The sequence below is a fragment of the Syzygium oleosum genome, unplaced genomic scaffold (assembly GCF_021117445.2).
Source record: "Syzygium oleosum isolate NSW1041296 unplaced genomic scaffold, Sole_v2.1 Sole_v2.05, whole genome shotgun sequence".
Lineage (NCBI taxonomy): Eukaryota > Viridiplantae > Streptophyta > Magnoliopsida > Myrtales > Myrtaceae > Syzygium > Syzygium oleosum.
The window spans coordinates 15331044-15346650 of NW_026607489.1; the positions used below are offsets into that span (position 1 = coordinate 15331044).

At 38.8% G+C, this 15607-nt stretch overlaps 1 protein-coding gene across 4 annotated transcripts; it reads right to left on the reverse strand.

The window, feature by feature from the left end:
- Window positions 1–617: 617 nt before the first annotated feature.
- On the reverse strand, window positions 618–7285 carry LOC115665154 (autophagy-related protein 18f). Of its 4 annotated transcripts, XM_056311465.1 has the most exons (9): window positions 6372–6501; window positions 4764–4837; window positions 4028–4477; window positions 3519–3947; window positions 3144–3380; window positions 2141–2971; window positions 1856–2022; window positions 1270–1620; window positions 618–832 (listed from the first exon to the last, which is right to left on the reverse strand). In XM_056311465.1, the coding sequence occupies exons 2-8, from the start codon at window positions 4821–4823 to the stop codon at window positions 1272–1274; spliced, it is 2523 nt and encodes an 840-aa protein (XP_056167440.1). In that variant the 5' UTR covers window positions 4824–4837; window positions 6372–6501; the 3' UTR covers window positions 618–832; window positions 1270–1271. The 4 variants fall into 4 exon arrangements, with proteins under 4 accessions (XP_056167440.1, XP_056167438.1, XP_056167439.1 ...); XM_056311463.1 differs by lacking the exon at window positions 4764–4837 and having other exon boundaries at window positions 1270–1602; window positions 6372–7285; XM_056311464.1 differs by lacking the exon at window positions 4764–4837 and having other exon boundaries at window positions 1448–1620; window positions 6372–7285.
- Window positions 7286–15607: the final 8322 nt, after the last annotated feature.

A 15607-nucleotide genomic window follows, 5' to 3' on the forward strand; every position in this document is an offset into this window, starting at 1 on the left:
GCCGGACGCCGGCCGTCATCATGGCCAGCCACCGGCCAAAAATAAATTAAAAATTAAAAATAAAAATAAATTAAAAATTGGATTTTAAAAAATTAAAAAATATTAAATTTAAAAAAAATTAAAAATTGCATTGTATGAAAATGTTTTAGTAGTATAATTTTAAAAAAAGTCATAAGAAACAAGTTATCCTATATTGAGTTAAATATAGAAGTGTTTTAGCTATAGGATCATGTCAGGTATGGATTGGGTATGGATCGAGATATTTACATTACAAATAAATATGACATAAATAGGTTAATGGGTCAATTTGAATCGGATCATTTATGACTCGACCCAAACCCGACCCGACTCACATGTTTAACAGGTCTACCATTGCCTTGAGAATCGCCAAAAAGGGGCCTCCGCTACGTACAAAGAAAAGAAGAGAGGTAGGACCCGCAAGAAAAGAAAAAGGAAGAAACCAAATAAAATGAGGGGCACCGAATTTGAACCTTCGGATACAAAAGACGTGGGACCCACATAACAGTGTGAAAGGGAGCTATCAGCGAAAGAGGGAGTGAAAAAAGCGCGACTGTGTAAAAAACTCCAAAGAAACCAACACAACGCGACTACAAGAATTTGATGCATCAAGCAAAAGCAACTAAAAGAAGTGGTCGTCTATATATGTTACAACTGATTATATACTGTCAGTTATGTACAAAGTCTACTTAGAATTAGGAACCCACATACATACTATGTACAATTTCCTTCAGTCATTTGCCTGTGTCTTCCACAACCCACGAATATTAACAGCCAACAAGTCTCCCAGAGGAATAAAAGAATAGTTTCACACCTGCATATGAAGAAAAGTGAATACATAAAAGTCTGGAATTATCTGAGAAGCAGCAGCCACAGCAGCCACAAGAGAATTGATTCCAAGAATCAAAGTTTGCTATAACGGCGCCAATTGATAGACCCTGTTTTTTCCTAATCCATGATAGTACAGAAGAAACAAATAGTATCTCATTTAAGTGACGACCCAAATCAACTGCTTTTCTTGGCACGAGTGCTAGTATCCTAAGATTGATATTAATCTTTCACTAAAAGGCTAAGCTGATGAACATTAGCCTGAACCAAGGAGACTCATAAATTAGTTCACAAGAGTGTTATGTCCTAAAGTCAATGAAGCTACACGGTTAAGATAATAATATCCGTCAAAAATCTCTAACCACCATCGTTAAATCATTGTAAACAACCTTCGATAACCTAAGCATAGGAGTGATGTTTTACCTCTAATCAAGCTCATCGCCTTCATCTTCAAAATTATTCTCCATCCTCGAGCCTTCTTTGTTACTATATACATTTTCAAGAGGATCCTCCAATTTCATGCTCTCCCTTTTATTTACAGTCTCAGGCCCGGTCTCGGGATTCATGCTAACATTACTTACACTATTTACGGAATCCTTACTTTCTTTGGGCATCACGAGACCAGATAGAGCAGTCTCTTCAACACTATCCTGTTGTGCCACTGCAAAGTTTCTGCCGTTAAGGCTGCTCCTGCAAGAAAGCTTGCCTTTCTCTGACAGTGCAGACGTCTGATGCTGTACTCGTTCATTACTGTTGCTGCTTGAGTTAACCATTCTGAGTAAGAAAATCAAACTGTCAAAAAGCCTACCCCTCATGATAATTAGACAAAGCACCAACAAGATTATAAACTCTAAAAAGACGAGAAATGCACATGCCTCAAGAAGCTTTATGATACATCCATTCTGAAACAGATAACTGATAGTAACGCTAGCAAGTAATGCACACAAAGAAACATATAGAAAGGTTGAGATTGCAAAGTTTGGAAAAGAGAAAGAAAGTCAATGGAAACCTGGCATGTTGATTCTTGGACGTTTGAAGATAGTCAAAAACTGGAACCAAATCCTTTGACCTTGCTTCAATTAAGTGGGTTGAGATCTTTTCAATCTCGATCTCCCCTTCTGAAGCATTTTCTTCGTCTGATTTGAAGTCTTCTGCCGTCATTGACTGGAAGATGATCTGGCAAGATATTTAAGAGACCAACTACAAGTTACAACCTCAAAGCAAACGATAGAGCAAAAGTCGCAAAAAAATTCAGCAACAGCCAATCATCAAAATCCTGAAGGATGCACAGTACCCCGGGTTTAGCCCACAATGGTATCTGAGCTTGGTGCATCTGAAGTTCAGCTTCTGAAATATAAAAATGATGCTTTTCCTCAGAACTAATCCTTATCTTTGCGGCTGCATCTATTCCAACAACAGAATTGCAACTTCCCTTGATGATTCCTTCAGGATATATCTTCTTGCTATCTGCACTTCCATTCTCACCATATATGTCGAAGTTGTCTTCCCGTTCTCTCCTGGTATGTTTCTGACATATATTCCATTTCTGAATTGCCTCAACCACCATTCTTCCATCACAATCTACTGCTGATTCATATGCATTCCCCACCTCAGCCAGTGTTGACATGGAATCTAGTCCAGTTGATATTTGCAATGCATATTGTATCATACAACCGGAAGGGGAGAATACCAGTAGATGGTATTTAGCCTTTGAGGAATTTCGATCTGCATAAGAGTCGCTCCTCTTGCAAACGTAAAAGCATGAAGCAATAGCCCCTGGCAGGGAATGAAACCTGCCAGTTGCAACTGCGGCTGCGCCACTTACGGTGCCTCTCCATCCATTGTTTCCATTTCTTATTCTGCTTATAGCAGAGAGTGTAACTGGATTACCTGCCCCACAAATATTCTGTTGACTAGGCAGTTGTAAGTCTGCAGTAGGTGGCCAGCGAACTGCTGACTTAGTTGCAACACCCAATCCACCATTCTGAGCAGCAAAAGTTGATTCAGCTGATTGAAAACTAACTGATCCTCCAGAAGGATCTATAGCAAACAGGTGGCTTGTTCCCCTTGAGGAACTAATCATTATCCAACAGCTGTCATCACTAAAACTTATATCCTGGATAACCTGATAAAGAGATCATCAAATTAATATTGGTTTATACAAACTCCCTATTTCCCTCTACCTTTTTGGTTAAGCTAGTGACTCACACTTGATAACATCTAAAAGTGGTAGGTTAAGCTAGTAAATCATACTCGCTAATAGCTGAAATTCAACAGAAAGAGATAACATTACTCACAGCATTGGTTAAACCACGTTGCAACCGGTAGAGGTGTACACAAGATGATCCCACATCAAAAGAAGTGGAGGTTCCAGCAAACACTGGCGTTATTTTGAAGACATTTATGTTGTGACCCGTGACTGAAGCAGTAACTAGAATGGTCCCACTAGGATCAAAGCATAATGCAGAAACATGGCTCTTGTGCGCCTTAAATTGAGCGACCACAGATTTACTTACGATATCCCTGACGATGACCTGGAAAACCATAATGAGAAACAAGAGGAGAAACGAAATGATCATCGCGCCAGGAACCATCCATTGGACAATTAAACTGTTCAACAAAAACAGAGAAGCTAATCTGGATATTTAACCTACAAGAAAAACCGTACATACCATCCCAACATAATTGGCATCTTGAGGATGACCATTGACCACTCCAGCGCCTTTCCGGCCACAATTCCCGGACTGTGGAGAGCTGCTATCAGGTAGAAGCTCAGAGTAATATCTGGATAGCTTCTTATAACCCATGTCTCCAAGAGTCACAATCCCAGCTGCAAGATGCTTGCTTGATTCTTTGGCATAGTGCGCTGCCAGGCTACCGTTTGAAACCGAACCAGAAAAGCTCGTAGAAGATTGGAGAGGCTGTGGAGTTACACGTCCACTGTTTGAAATTGTAACTGGACTTCCACTATAAGCCAACCACCTAGGACCCACAGCCACAGGCCCATAGCCTACACCACTAAAACCAGGAGAGCCCGAGACGACAGGATTTGTAAGAATATTATATGCCCTTTCTAGAGATGCGGCGTGAAAACAGTGTATCTGCAATTAATTGAGTTTTCTATGAGGGATCGGTAATGTAAGAGGCTACAATGATCATATTTTTAATTCTAAAAGTGTACCTGAGCTGCTTGAGAAATAGCAACAACCCGAGAGCTGCACCTCACAGAATAAACAGCTGATCTGAACTTCAGAACGTGTACATATGATTGAGACCTCAAGGAATAAAACCGAACAGTAGTAGGTACAAAAGTATTATCATTGTTGTTAGGTATGTTTCCATTATGGTGAGTGGTGAACCCATCCTGGAAATTAGTGCCTCCAGAACTGTCACCACAGACTACCAGCAGGGGTCGGCTCTCATAAAACTTGTCCTCCAATTTAGTTGATGAAATTGGATTTGGCAACACTTGCATGAATGAGACAGGACCATCATGTCTAGATACTAGGTCGCGCACGTCATCAGCTTCTTCGACATCCCAAACTTGGAAGCCAGATCGGTATCCGAGCAGAAGAACTCTCCTATTAACATCACCTTTACCCTCTAACTTGTCAAATCCAGCCCAGAGCACCTTTATTACACGCAAAAAAAAAAAAATGAGACATTTGACCCTCATAACTACATTCTCAACTTACAATACAGAAGCTTCCAGGGCTAGCCACAAAAGAGGCAATGACCCAAACTAGAAGTTACCAAGAAAAAGTGAAATGAGATTAATAGGGCGCGCTTCCAAAATAGGAAAATGAGGTCAGCATCGCAGGTAAAACAGAGCCAGTGTCAAAACTTCTTATGGCCCAAATTGATGATCAAACTTAGTTTTTTCTTCGCAATGCAGAAAGGCACAGTAGAAGCATAACTTTACAAGATTCACTGGAGATCAAGTAGTAGCTGTCATTTCTCCTGAGGGCATGACACATCTGTCGTCCAGCAGCTATACATGATGCGAAATACAAGGTGGAAACCAGCAAAGTTACTGGAACTGTTAATTCCCTTAAAAAATGGTACTATCTATAGTTTCCAAATACTTCCATTGAATTTCACCTAACAAAAAATCAAACATGATAACTCCATCTCAGTAAATAAAGTGGCACAGATTACTAGAATCGGACATCAGCATTTAATCCCATGTAGATTCTATGAGCAAGAAGTCCTCCTGGTCTAACTTGTCACTTAGAGTTTGGTCCAAAGGAGCTTAGAACTAGCCCTTCGATCGGGAAAAATGTAGTGACAAAAAATTAAGATGAGGTGTCACCACTTACAGCCATCTTCTAAAACTTTCACGTCAAAAAAAATCTTATCTTGCTTTATGGTTTTCGTGTTTTAAAAATCAGGACTCAAAGAATTTCCACCTCTCCCGGCCACCAAGCAAGTAAAGAGGCGATCTGCTCTAGCCAGTGACAGAAACAATACACCTAGCCCTTTCATTGGCGAAATAACCAAAAATTTAGACACAGAACATAGTACTCCTTTAGTTAAGAAGGCGATTGACGCTAATGTGCTCCCTATTACTATCACCAATATCATGATCTATTTAAGCTCTTTGCCAATACACACGTAGCCCTGGTGCAACTAAACAACCTTCAGTTATAGGATTTTCCAAAAAAATACATAATCGTCCATGCACTAAAGGAATTCTCTTCAAGAATAGTGGAAGTAAGAAAACAACAGGCAGCTGACAAGCACGCTATACAATCCAAACGTCATCTACATCCATGCTAATTGTTCGGCACAACAGAAGCAGAAATGACATCACAATAACAAATAAAAATCTCTGGCCAACTCATCTCACAGGTCATACGGATCCTCTGCGGCCCAAATCAAACGTTTCCCTTCATGAATGACTAGAAAATAAATAACACAGCCAATTATTGTCGTTGCCTCCTGGTAGTCCGCAATCTGAATTCTTATGTTTAAATGCAGCATGTAAGGAATCTACAACCGAAAAAGTCAAAGTAATGACAGGTGGCGGCCACTTTCCCAATAAAAATGACCATATCGAAAGAAATAAATCTAGTTCAACTATATCTGTCTACAAGGATACCAAAGCTTCATTTACCCTATTTTTTGAATGATAAAGAACGAAGATGCTGCATGCTCATATGAGACAACCAAAAACGATACGTTCTCGAATTCGACTTGGAGTCAGCAACTGGCTCCCCACTTTTCTCACATGGTCACACCATCCCAGACAGCTCCCACCCAAAAATTTTGCCACCCCTTCAAATGTACTACTGCATCCACGATACAATAACCCTACACCTCCTACAAGGTAGCCACCGAACTCAAGAGTGCAGCATTTCCAAAGGACATCTCTTTTAACCTCCACATACCGATTTTGCCTATCCTTATTAGTCATTACTCCTCAATGAAAACAAAAATTGGATAAAGTTAAAAAAGCCGTAGCACGAAAAAGCTAAAACATGAATTAAAACATGTAGGCTAATGTAAATTCAGCAACTTTATACCATATCATGGCCAGAATCGTCGTCCCTATCCACGATCGACGACGCCACCGACACTGCGGACCGCGCCACGGTTGAAGCTCCGGAGGAAACGATCCTCAAGTAACTCGAAATGGCGCGAAACGAGCTAGGGATGAAGCCATTGACCCGGCCCGATCGCGGCGAATTGTCGCCGCAGGTCTTCTGGCCATCATTTTTCCTCATCCGAAAAGCCCGAGCGATCAAAGTCAACAACAACCAGTGCACAAAAATCACCACCGATTCTCCGAATTCTGCTATAATCATAACCCCAGGCTGTTTCTTCTTCTTCACCCCCCCCACAAAAAAAAAAAAAAAAGAAGCCCTAAATTTTTCAAGAAACAGCCCAAAGGGATTCAAATTTCAGGTGACAAACGTCTCCATCCCTCCTCATATCCTCGACAACATACGAATTCAAAAGAATGCAAAAAAAAAAAAAAGAAACAAAAAAACCAAAACCAAACCCAAACCAAACCAGCTCGAATCAAGAGAATCGAAACAATCGATCGGAAACAAAACCCAAGAAAAACGCTTCGGGATTCCTGTCGCGTTCCCCGGTTCTTGATATAAGCCCAGGACACGAAAAATCAAAGCTTTTCGCGAAATTCGGGAAGTCCCTCCAGCTTTCCTTTCATTCCCCTCTCCCTCTTTCTCTCTCCCCGCGATCAATCGAATTTGGGAACGGTGAAGAAGATGATATTGTACAAGAAAATTCAATCAAATTAATCAAAAAATGATACGGAAAAATACACGAAAACCAAAGTTCTTCGGTCGGGGGGCTTGGCGAAAATGAATAGTAGTCTCGATTAAAATCAGATAAAGGGCATCGAAATCGGGAAGCGAGAGAATATAGGATTCATCACGAAAACAGGGAGACAGAAACACAGAGGAGAGAGAGAGAAAGAGAGAGGAGAGAGAGAAACAGCACAGAGAGAGAGAGAGAGAAAGGGGATAATGTAGAGAAGTGACGTCATAAATAAAGAAAAATAAAAGGCGAGACTTTGGTTTACGTATCGCACCGTCCCCGTTTCTCACGCCCTCAATTCTTTCCTTTGCCGTGTAAATGAATAAAACATTTCTCGAAAATTTGACGAAAATCGGGGCAATTTAATTTATTTGTATTTATAGGATTAATACCACAAAAAATCCCAAAATAATATACATGTGACAATTTTACCCCAAACTAATTTTTTGACTACGAAAAACCCCAAGCTGGTACACCTGTGACAAATTTACTCTCAGTTTATTTCCGTTAAATTTTACTGTCAAATTACTTTATTAAATGAAACGCGGCAATTGACGGATGTACCAATTTTACGTTTTACCCTCCGTTTATCACAAGTGTACCGGTTGATGATTTTTTGTGGTATTAATTCAATTTAATGGAAATCAACGGAGGGCAAATCTGTCACAAATATACCAGTTTAGGGTTTTTGGTGGTCAAAAAATTAGTTTTGCATAAATTTTATCACAGGTGTACTAGTTTGGGATTTTTTATGATCAAAAAATTAATTTGGGATAAACTTGTCATAGGTATACTAATTTAGGATTTTTTGTCGTATTAACTCTTTGTATTATCATATTATTATTTGTTGTTGCTGCTATTATTATTATTATTATTATTAAAGAGGATTTTTTTATTTTTTTTTGCGTTTCGATTTATGTTGGTGGTGGGCGGTGGGATGGGCTTCTTCGCCTCCTCCTCCTCCTCCTCCTCGTCGAACCAAAAACGACGACTTTCCTCCCGCGTCTCGCAGCTGTACGGCCGGGTCGCATTGAATTTTTTGTGTCTATCGGAGTTTTTTGCTGGCCCGCAGTTTTTGGGATCGGCGTGGGGCCCGAATGCGTGCCACCTTTCGAAACAATCCGCTCGTGTGAATTCGCTGGTATTAAATCTTAAGATTAGAACGAAAATAAAATTAATCCGAAATTGACGGTATTCGACACGTTTCATTTTTCAGGAAAAAGAAATAATTATATCCCGATGTCGATCGAACGTACGTTGTTCCCACATCAACGCAAAACAATATGAATTGCCAATAAAAATATTAATAACACGTTTTACCACTCTCGACTCGACCCTTGTATGATTATAGGAAAATGACAAATAGTCTCGACTTTGACGATGTGTAATTTGGTCGCTGAACTTTTAATTTGTTCAATGTAGTCCCGCGAACTTTAACCCTAATGTTGATTTGGTCCTGAACTTTTGATTTGTTCAATGTGGTCCCGAACTTTTAATATGTATTCAATTTAGTCCTTGAACTATTTGAAAATGTTCAATATAGTCCTTCCATTAATTCAAGTGCAAGGACTATATTGAATATTTTCATATAGTTCGGGACTAAATTGAATACATATTAAAAGTTCGGGACCCATTAAACAAATTAAAAGTTCAGGGACTAAATTGAATATTATGTTAAGGTTCGGGGACTACATTGAATAAATTAAAAGTTCAGGGACCAAATTGCACATTAAGTCAAAGTTCAGGGACTATTTGTGTCATTACCCCATGATTATATTTAATCACGTAACTTTCTTTCATCGTTAGCATTAGCAAATGACATGTTATGAATGACTCCTCGGTGGATTTGGTTGTACGACAATAACTATTAATATGAGATATTCGGGGTCACAAATCCTAGGCTTTGATCACGGGAATACTGGGATTACGATGCTCGTCTTTATCTGCAAGGATTTGACCGTTTTACTACGACTAAAAGGAATCCGATCGGAAGAAGAAGGCATGTCCAACTTTTCCTCCAAGCAAAAAAAAAGGTCCTTTCTTGCCTGTCAAGCGTGTGACCAGGAAGGACATGCACATCTCAAAGCATTGTCCAACTTGTATCCCACGGAAGAATCCGTTGTTGCAAATCGTGTTTGGACTCCCGCATAAATCGCGGCCGTCCTTCTTCCGTGTAGGTCGGGCTTATGAAATATTCTCGCTAATCATGTCCCGAGCTTGACCCGTTTATACGGCGGTCTTCTTAAATGCCGAGCTGATCTCGTAGGATTACCATGAGGAGTTATTACGCCCCCTAGCTAATCAATTGCGACAAATCGTGCGGAGCTTATCATGTCTAAGAAATTGAATACGAGACTTCAAAAGATTTGATCTTTGCTTTCAATGAGACTGAATTTGGCCCAAAAGGACCCGCTAATGATTGGCCCTACTGCGAAAATGTCCGCAAAAGGAAACAAGAGCGCGAAGGAAAATCTGTGGGAGCGTTGCCTCGACGATTGCTTGCAAAATGTGCAATCGGTGAGACGCAACCGCACGAGTATTGCCTGCCTTTGCCCAACGTTTCTCGCCCCTCTTTTGCCCCAGGTTTTGCCCCCATGCTCAAAAAATATCGGGCGATTAAACCATATGTAGGCCAAATCCAATGGGACTGTCGATAGCTCGAGCACATCTATCGAGCACATCGTACTTCGGGAAATTCGTGAGTCCACGCCATTATCGTCTTTAAAATTCACGAGTTTTGTGTACCTTTTACATTACGATTGGTTTTGTCTGTCACATCAGTAAGTGAGTTCATGTCGTGTATCGTAAAGCATGAATATAGAGTCGCTTTATTCTGGGATATGAATTTTTATGTATGAACCTCCGAATCGGACTCTCTCAGCAAACGCCCTTCCCTGATCCCGCCTGAAAGAGTCCTCGAGTCCCTATAGCTCGGCCTGCCAAGCCCATGATCAGATCTATTACGATAGAGGTTCACCAAAGCCGGCCTCGGAAACAAAATGAGCCGATTCTTCTTGGTGGTAGCAAGAAGAAAAATGGCCGATTTATCTGCCGTCGCCATTCGTCAGAAGTTAAAAAGGATCGCAAAAGCACGGACGTGGGACGGTGTCCAGAGGCCTTGACTATCTCCGTAGTAGGTTGAATATAATCCATTTTTCATCCAAATTTCTAAGTAAATTATTTGATTTATTCCTGATTAATATGACCCTCTTCTTTAATATCTACTTACAATTCGCACACATCTTGTAGATTAATTTCAATAAACCATTTTTTTTCCTATCCCCGTAATTACTGAAAGTACGATTAAAATGAAGTCGGGCATCGATACTGCTGTTTCATAAATAACTTTAGTATTGGGGTGTACGTGCTTTTTCATTTTCATTTACAAGTCGCTGTTCCGGATCACGGGCATTTTGCATATGAAAAGCTTTCGTTACCAGCAAAATGTCTTTCACCTATTCTGCACGTCGTCGTAATAATCATTATGTAAGTTACTTAAAATTGGCAGAGTGGCATGGCATCGGGAACCGACTATATGTCGCAATTCGTATCCAATTTCGAATTAAATCAACCCCACGGAATCGAAGGCTCGAAGCCTTCATTCATGTTCACGTGCCTATTGTGAAATTCGAATCGCGACTTCCGATATAAAAAAATCATCTCTTCTACGGTCTACACTATGCCTCGAGAGGGTTAAACATTCGAGAATATTTTTAGAGCACGTATAATAAGTAAAATATATATATTCCTGAAATTTCCATAGATAACTCGATTACATCGACAATTATCTACGTCGAATCATCATTATCTGGCCGCTACTCTTTAACACGATAGTCAAAAAGAGCAGGCCCAATATCAAAGTTCGGTGAACCTACGCCTTTCCTCTCACCAAACATATGATAAAAAAAAGGGGGGGTTTCCTTTTATCCCTAATTAGTTCCGTCGCCCATCAACTTTCACAATTTCGTGGACAAATCTTTTTAGCTGTATACCATCCATCATGATGAAAGGCACGAAGAAAAAGGCGAAAGACTTAACCCCATGTCGAGCGGGCCGCATTCGAAAACGATGCCCCGCGCTCTCCGGTACACGGCCTGCCTACACCGTAAATGCAAAGGAACGCGTGCGTGCCTCGTCGTGTCGACTCGAGGTAGGGAAGGAGGGCTCGAGGAACGGATGCATGGCATGTGATAGGGGTATGCAAAATGGACCGTTCAAACCGCAAATCGCTCGGACCGGACTTGATCGAACAGGCCGATTGAGTCCGGTTCCCGGGAGTGTCGGTTCGATTTTCAACTCCTAAAAGTGGAACTGGTGTCCGAACAGTCCGGTTCCCAGTTTCAAGGAGGAACCGGACCGACTACATATACTTTTTTTTTTTTATTTCTTTGAAAATAATTAGTAAAATGTGAATTAAACCCTAAGTGAAATTCATTGACAAAAATTAGTAAAATGTGAACTAAATTCTAAGTGACCAGTTCCAATGGACCGGATCCCAAAACACCGATCCGATCCGGTCCCGGGTTCTCAATTTTCGGAACCGATCCTCCCTGTCCAATTCCCAATTCTACCTTAGAACCGGACCGGACCGGGAATTGATCACCCCTAACATGCGATTTAGATTCGAGGGTGGAGTTCGAAACAACCTCAAATTACTAGGATTAACTGATTTTATGCCCACATCGCACATTTAGTCTCATGGTTCGCTTTATCAATCAAGGCGAGCGGGAGCTGGCTCATACATCACCCGAACCTTGTACCCAAAAATCAAAAAATGGTACAAAATTGCACCATTGAATTTTATTTTTTCCATTTTTATATTTTCCATAAATGGGATTATACCAATATTAAAATCCCGAAATATACTTAGGCTGCGTTTGGTCGTCTGGAGTTCTAGTTAAGATAGGACTTGATAAGATAGGATATGAAATCCAAGGGATTTGCTATATCCTATCTCTTGTTTGGTGAATCGTAGTAATAACGCCAAAGATTTGCACATCGTACCATGTCCATTATTTGCTATGAACATCATATTAGTGTAAATAAACCTAAAAATTGTACAAACGGAGATGATAAAAATCTCTCACGACACTCTTACCTACTTCATTTTTATTTGCTTATTTTTTATTATTTTTCCCTCTCTTTTTTAATTAATTAATTTTTTTATTTCTTTCTCCCCTTCAATCATTCTCTAATAAAATTTTATAAAATAGTAAACTATACTAATATACCTAAAATATTTAATAAATATAAATACTAAATGTATTTATTTATATATATGAAATTTATATCATAAGATAGGAAGAAATTTGAATATTTAAAATAAAAAAAACGAAATTATTTTTATGTTTTTGTTATTTTGAATATTTATATTAAAATTCAAATATTATTTATATTGAAATATTATTTTAATTTTATTAATTTAACTAGTTTGTTATTCGAGAAAAATAACTTTTATAAAATATATTTAATACTTACCGAGTAGAGTAAACTTGCAATAGGATCTGCCGTCTGCGTACTATGCACATGGGCTTGATGAGCTGGGCTCAGAGCCTCATGGACACGGTGGGGCCCATCTGATCGCTGTCCATTTGCGTAGATTACGCTCGAGCCTTCGCAGGCGCGCTTTTGTCTTGTTGTTTTTTATTTTTTTCTTCTTTTCTTTTTTTTTTGGAATTTCTTGCCGCCTGGAAGCGGCGGAATGTAATATCCTTTTTTTCAATTTTATGTTTTTTTCCCGATGGATTCTCAGCATTTCTTTCTCTTTTTTTTTCTTTTCACGACACGAGGGCTTACTAAATCGAACACCATCGATTTAATGGAATAGTTATTTGTCCCCAAAAAAAAAAGGAATAGTTAGAATTTACTTGTTCTTTTTTTTTATATGAATGAAATGTCCGGAGTTCTTTGCGCATTCTATTAATTCCTAATGTTTATATGATACGGTGGGTCCCCATCCCGCATATTCCGAGTAATTGTCGAAGACCACACGTCTATACTCAATGGATTGGCCGAGAGCATATGCATGTGTGGTTATTTGAATCCAGACTTTGAGCGAAGAAAATGAACATACTTGCCACTTGAGCAACTACTTAGGGCCAATTGAATAGTTACTTGCTAGCTAAATTGGTAGTGAGCGATTAGTCCGAATCTATGTAGTCCTCGAGAACGAAAATATCGATTGCCCTATTTAATCTTTAAATTCTCATCCTTCAAAATATGCAAATGTCAAAATCCCGCCTATACATCAATCTAATGAAATTAATGAAAATTTTTATGATCATATTGTTAATTTTAAGCAGGTATAACAATTCTCAAGCAGAGATGCTATAGGGTGAAGAAGTTTCGAAGTGGAACGAGAATTGAGGGAAAAATCATCCAAAAAGTCTTAAACCTATTGTATGGCAGCCAATTCAGTCCTAAACATTTCATTTCTGCAAGTTAAGTCTTAAACTTTTTAACGATTTACCCATTTAGAGTCATAAAATTTTCAATCGTGCGAATTTAGCTCTAAGCATTTTGACAATTTATCAATATAGTCTTTTCGGCAAATTATCCATATAATAGGTTTAGAACTGAATTGATAAATTAAAGGGGTTTATGACTAAATTGATAAATTGAAAGGTTTATGACTAAATTGGCAAACCATCGAAAGGTGTAGAACCGAATTGATACAAATGAAAGGTTTATAACTGAATTAGTCACCGTACAATAAGTTTATGCATTTTTGGTCAACTATTTCATAATTGGGACATATTCAATGTTAGAATCATGAATGGTTGAGAGTTTTACTCCTAAAGAAAAAGGGCGGTTTGTGTTCCTTGAGCAAAAAGTTCTCTCCTTGCAAGTGGTTGAAATCGGCTTTGCAAATTGCATGGCGTTGCTCGTCCTAGGATCGAGTTGACTTCCTGAATTCCAACCCTCAAGTTCCAATGCAGAGCTAGTGTACACATTAAGCTTACTTACAAAACGTAGCTAGTGTAAAGATTAAGATTACTTGCAACAAAAGTTACCCGATATAAACCTAAATATCAAGCTTCGCTATTTGCATGGTGACCTAAGGTCAACGACTTGCGGCGATAGACCAAAAATGAAAACGAGTTGTCACAAGACCTAGTCACTTTCTCGGTATGTTGCAAGGTCAGACGATGTGGTAAATGCTTAAGATTTCCCTCCTCTCAGTGTATCTGAATTTCGCTCTTCAAGATGATGGTATTATGACAGTAGATTAAATAACCGAATCTCAATATGTTGGTAGTAGCTTGTTCTTTTGTTATATTTTGATGGTGAGAAAAAGTTTACCTTAAATAATTCTCGGATTTCATGAAAAGTCATGCAAATCTAATGACATAAGTAAGAAGAACGCCAATATTAGAAACTTTAATGTCTCCTTTTGCTCTTCCTTACACCTCGTGGACATTCCCAGGCAAAGTATTTTCTATGTATTAAGCCAAATCCTCTCATTATCTCACTTCTTGAACGCGTAGCCATTTGCATCGAATTATACGAGTACTGACTATTCATTATTTTCTCTTCGTCATCTCAAGTAACAACTCAACTAACACGTATTTAATAACCGCCCATCACATCCATACACTTAAATAATAACCAAAATTCTTTCAAAATAAGATTACTTCCTCTTCATGTATAATCAACTTAGGGTCTATCTATTTGAAAGAAAACTGCTTCTGAGAAATCGTTTTTTGACTTTCAGTATTTGGATGACGGAAAACTAATTAATTTATAAAAAAAAATCTTCAATGGACCGATAATGACAATCTTAGATTGAGGTAAAACGACTCTCTCTTCTAATAAGAAGTAAATTAATTTTCTAGCCAAAAAAAAAGTAAATTAATTTCTTTAAACTACCAAATAAATGAAAATTTTAAAAAAATTTAAAATGATTTTCATGAAAAATATTTTGATTTGAGTAAAATCAATGCTCTTTTAAAGTCGCGCACTTGTACGGTCCAAATTAAAGGGACTCACTTTGATAAATAGAAAAGCTAACGTTCGAAGCTAACGTTCGAGGGCCATACATACAGGTCCCAATAATTAATTCGAATCGGTAAAGGGAGGGGAGCATCACTGTACGCTAATTATTCCCGACAACTCCTCGTCATCTACTGCTAAAATAAACCCCACAATTGCAGCAGCCCAGTTATCGAAAAAAGTGGAGTTGACGCCATACGGCCGAAGCAAAATGTGCACATTTCTAGTATAAACCCCAATGCTGACTAAGAAAAGGCTGCTCTAGAAAATATATACTTTGTGCTTACGTGGTATCACCGCATCATCGGGATGTTGATTCGAAACGTAAGTTCAATAAAAATAGCTAGGTGGTTAAATGAGTAAGTTATGTTTGTACCATCTAAGATGATTATAATCACCCGATACGATGCTAGCCCTAATCCCCTAAAATCAACAATTTTAGGTTTAATCCTAATTCCGTCTTGAACTCATTTTTTTCTTGTCC

Excerpts from the sequence above, each read along its gene's own strand:
- LOC115665154 (XM_030587043.2), bottom strand. The coding sequence starts at position 6,653 with ATGATTATAGCAGAATTCGGAGAATCGGTGGTGATTTTTGTGCACTGG. Across the intron at positions 3,948-4,027 it reads CTATTTCTCAAGCAGCTCAG|ATACACTGTTTTCACGCCGC; the intron begins GTACACTTTTAG and ends AATTAATTGCAG. Across the intron at positions 3,381-3,518 it reads ATGCCAATTATGTTGGGATG|GTCATCGTCAGGGATATCGT; the intron begins GTATGTACGGTT and ends ATGGTTTTCCAG.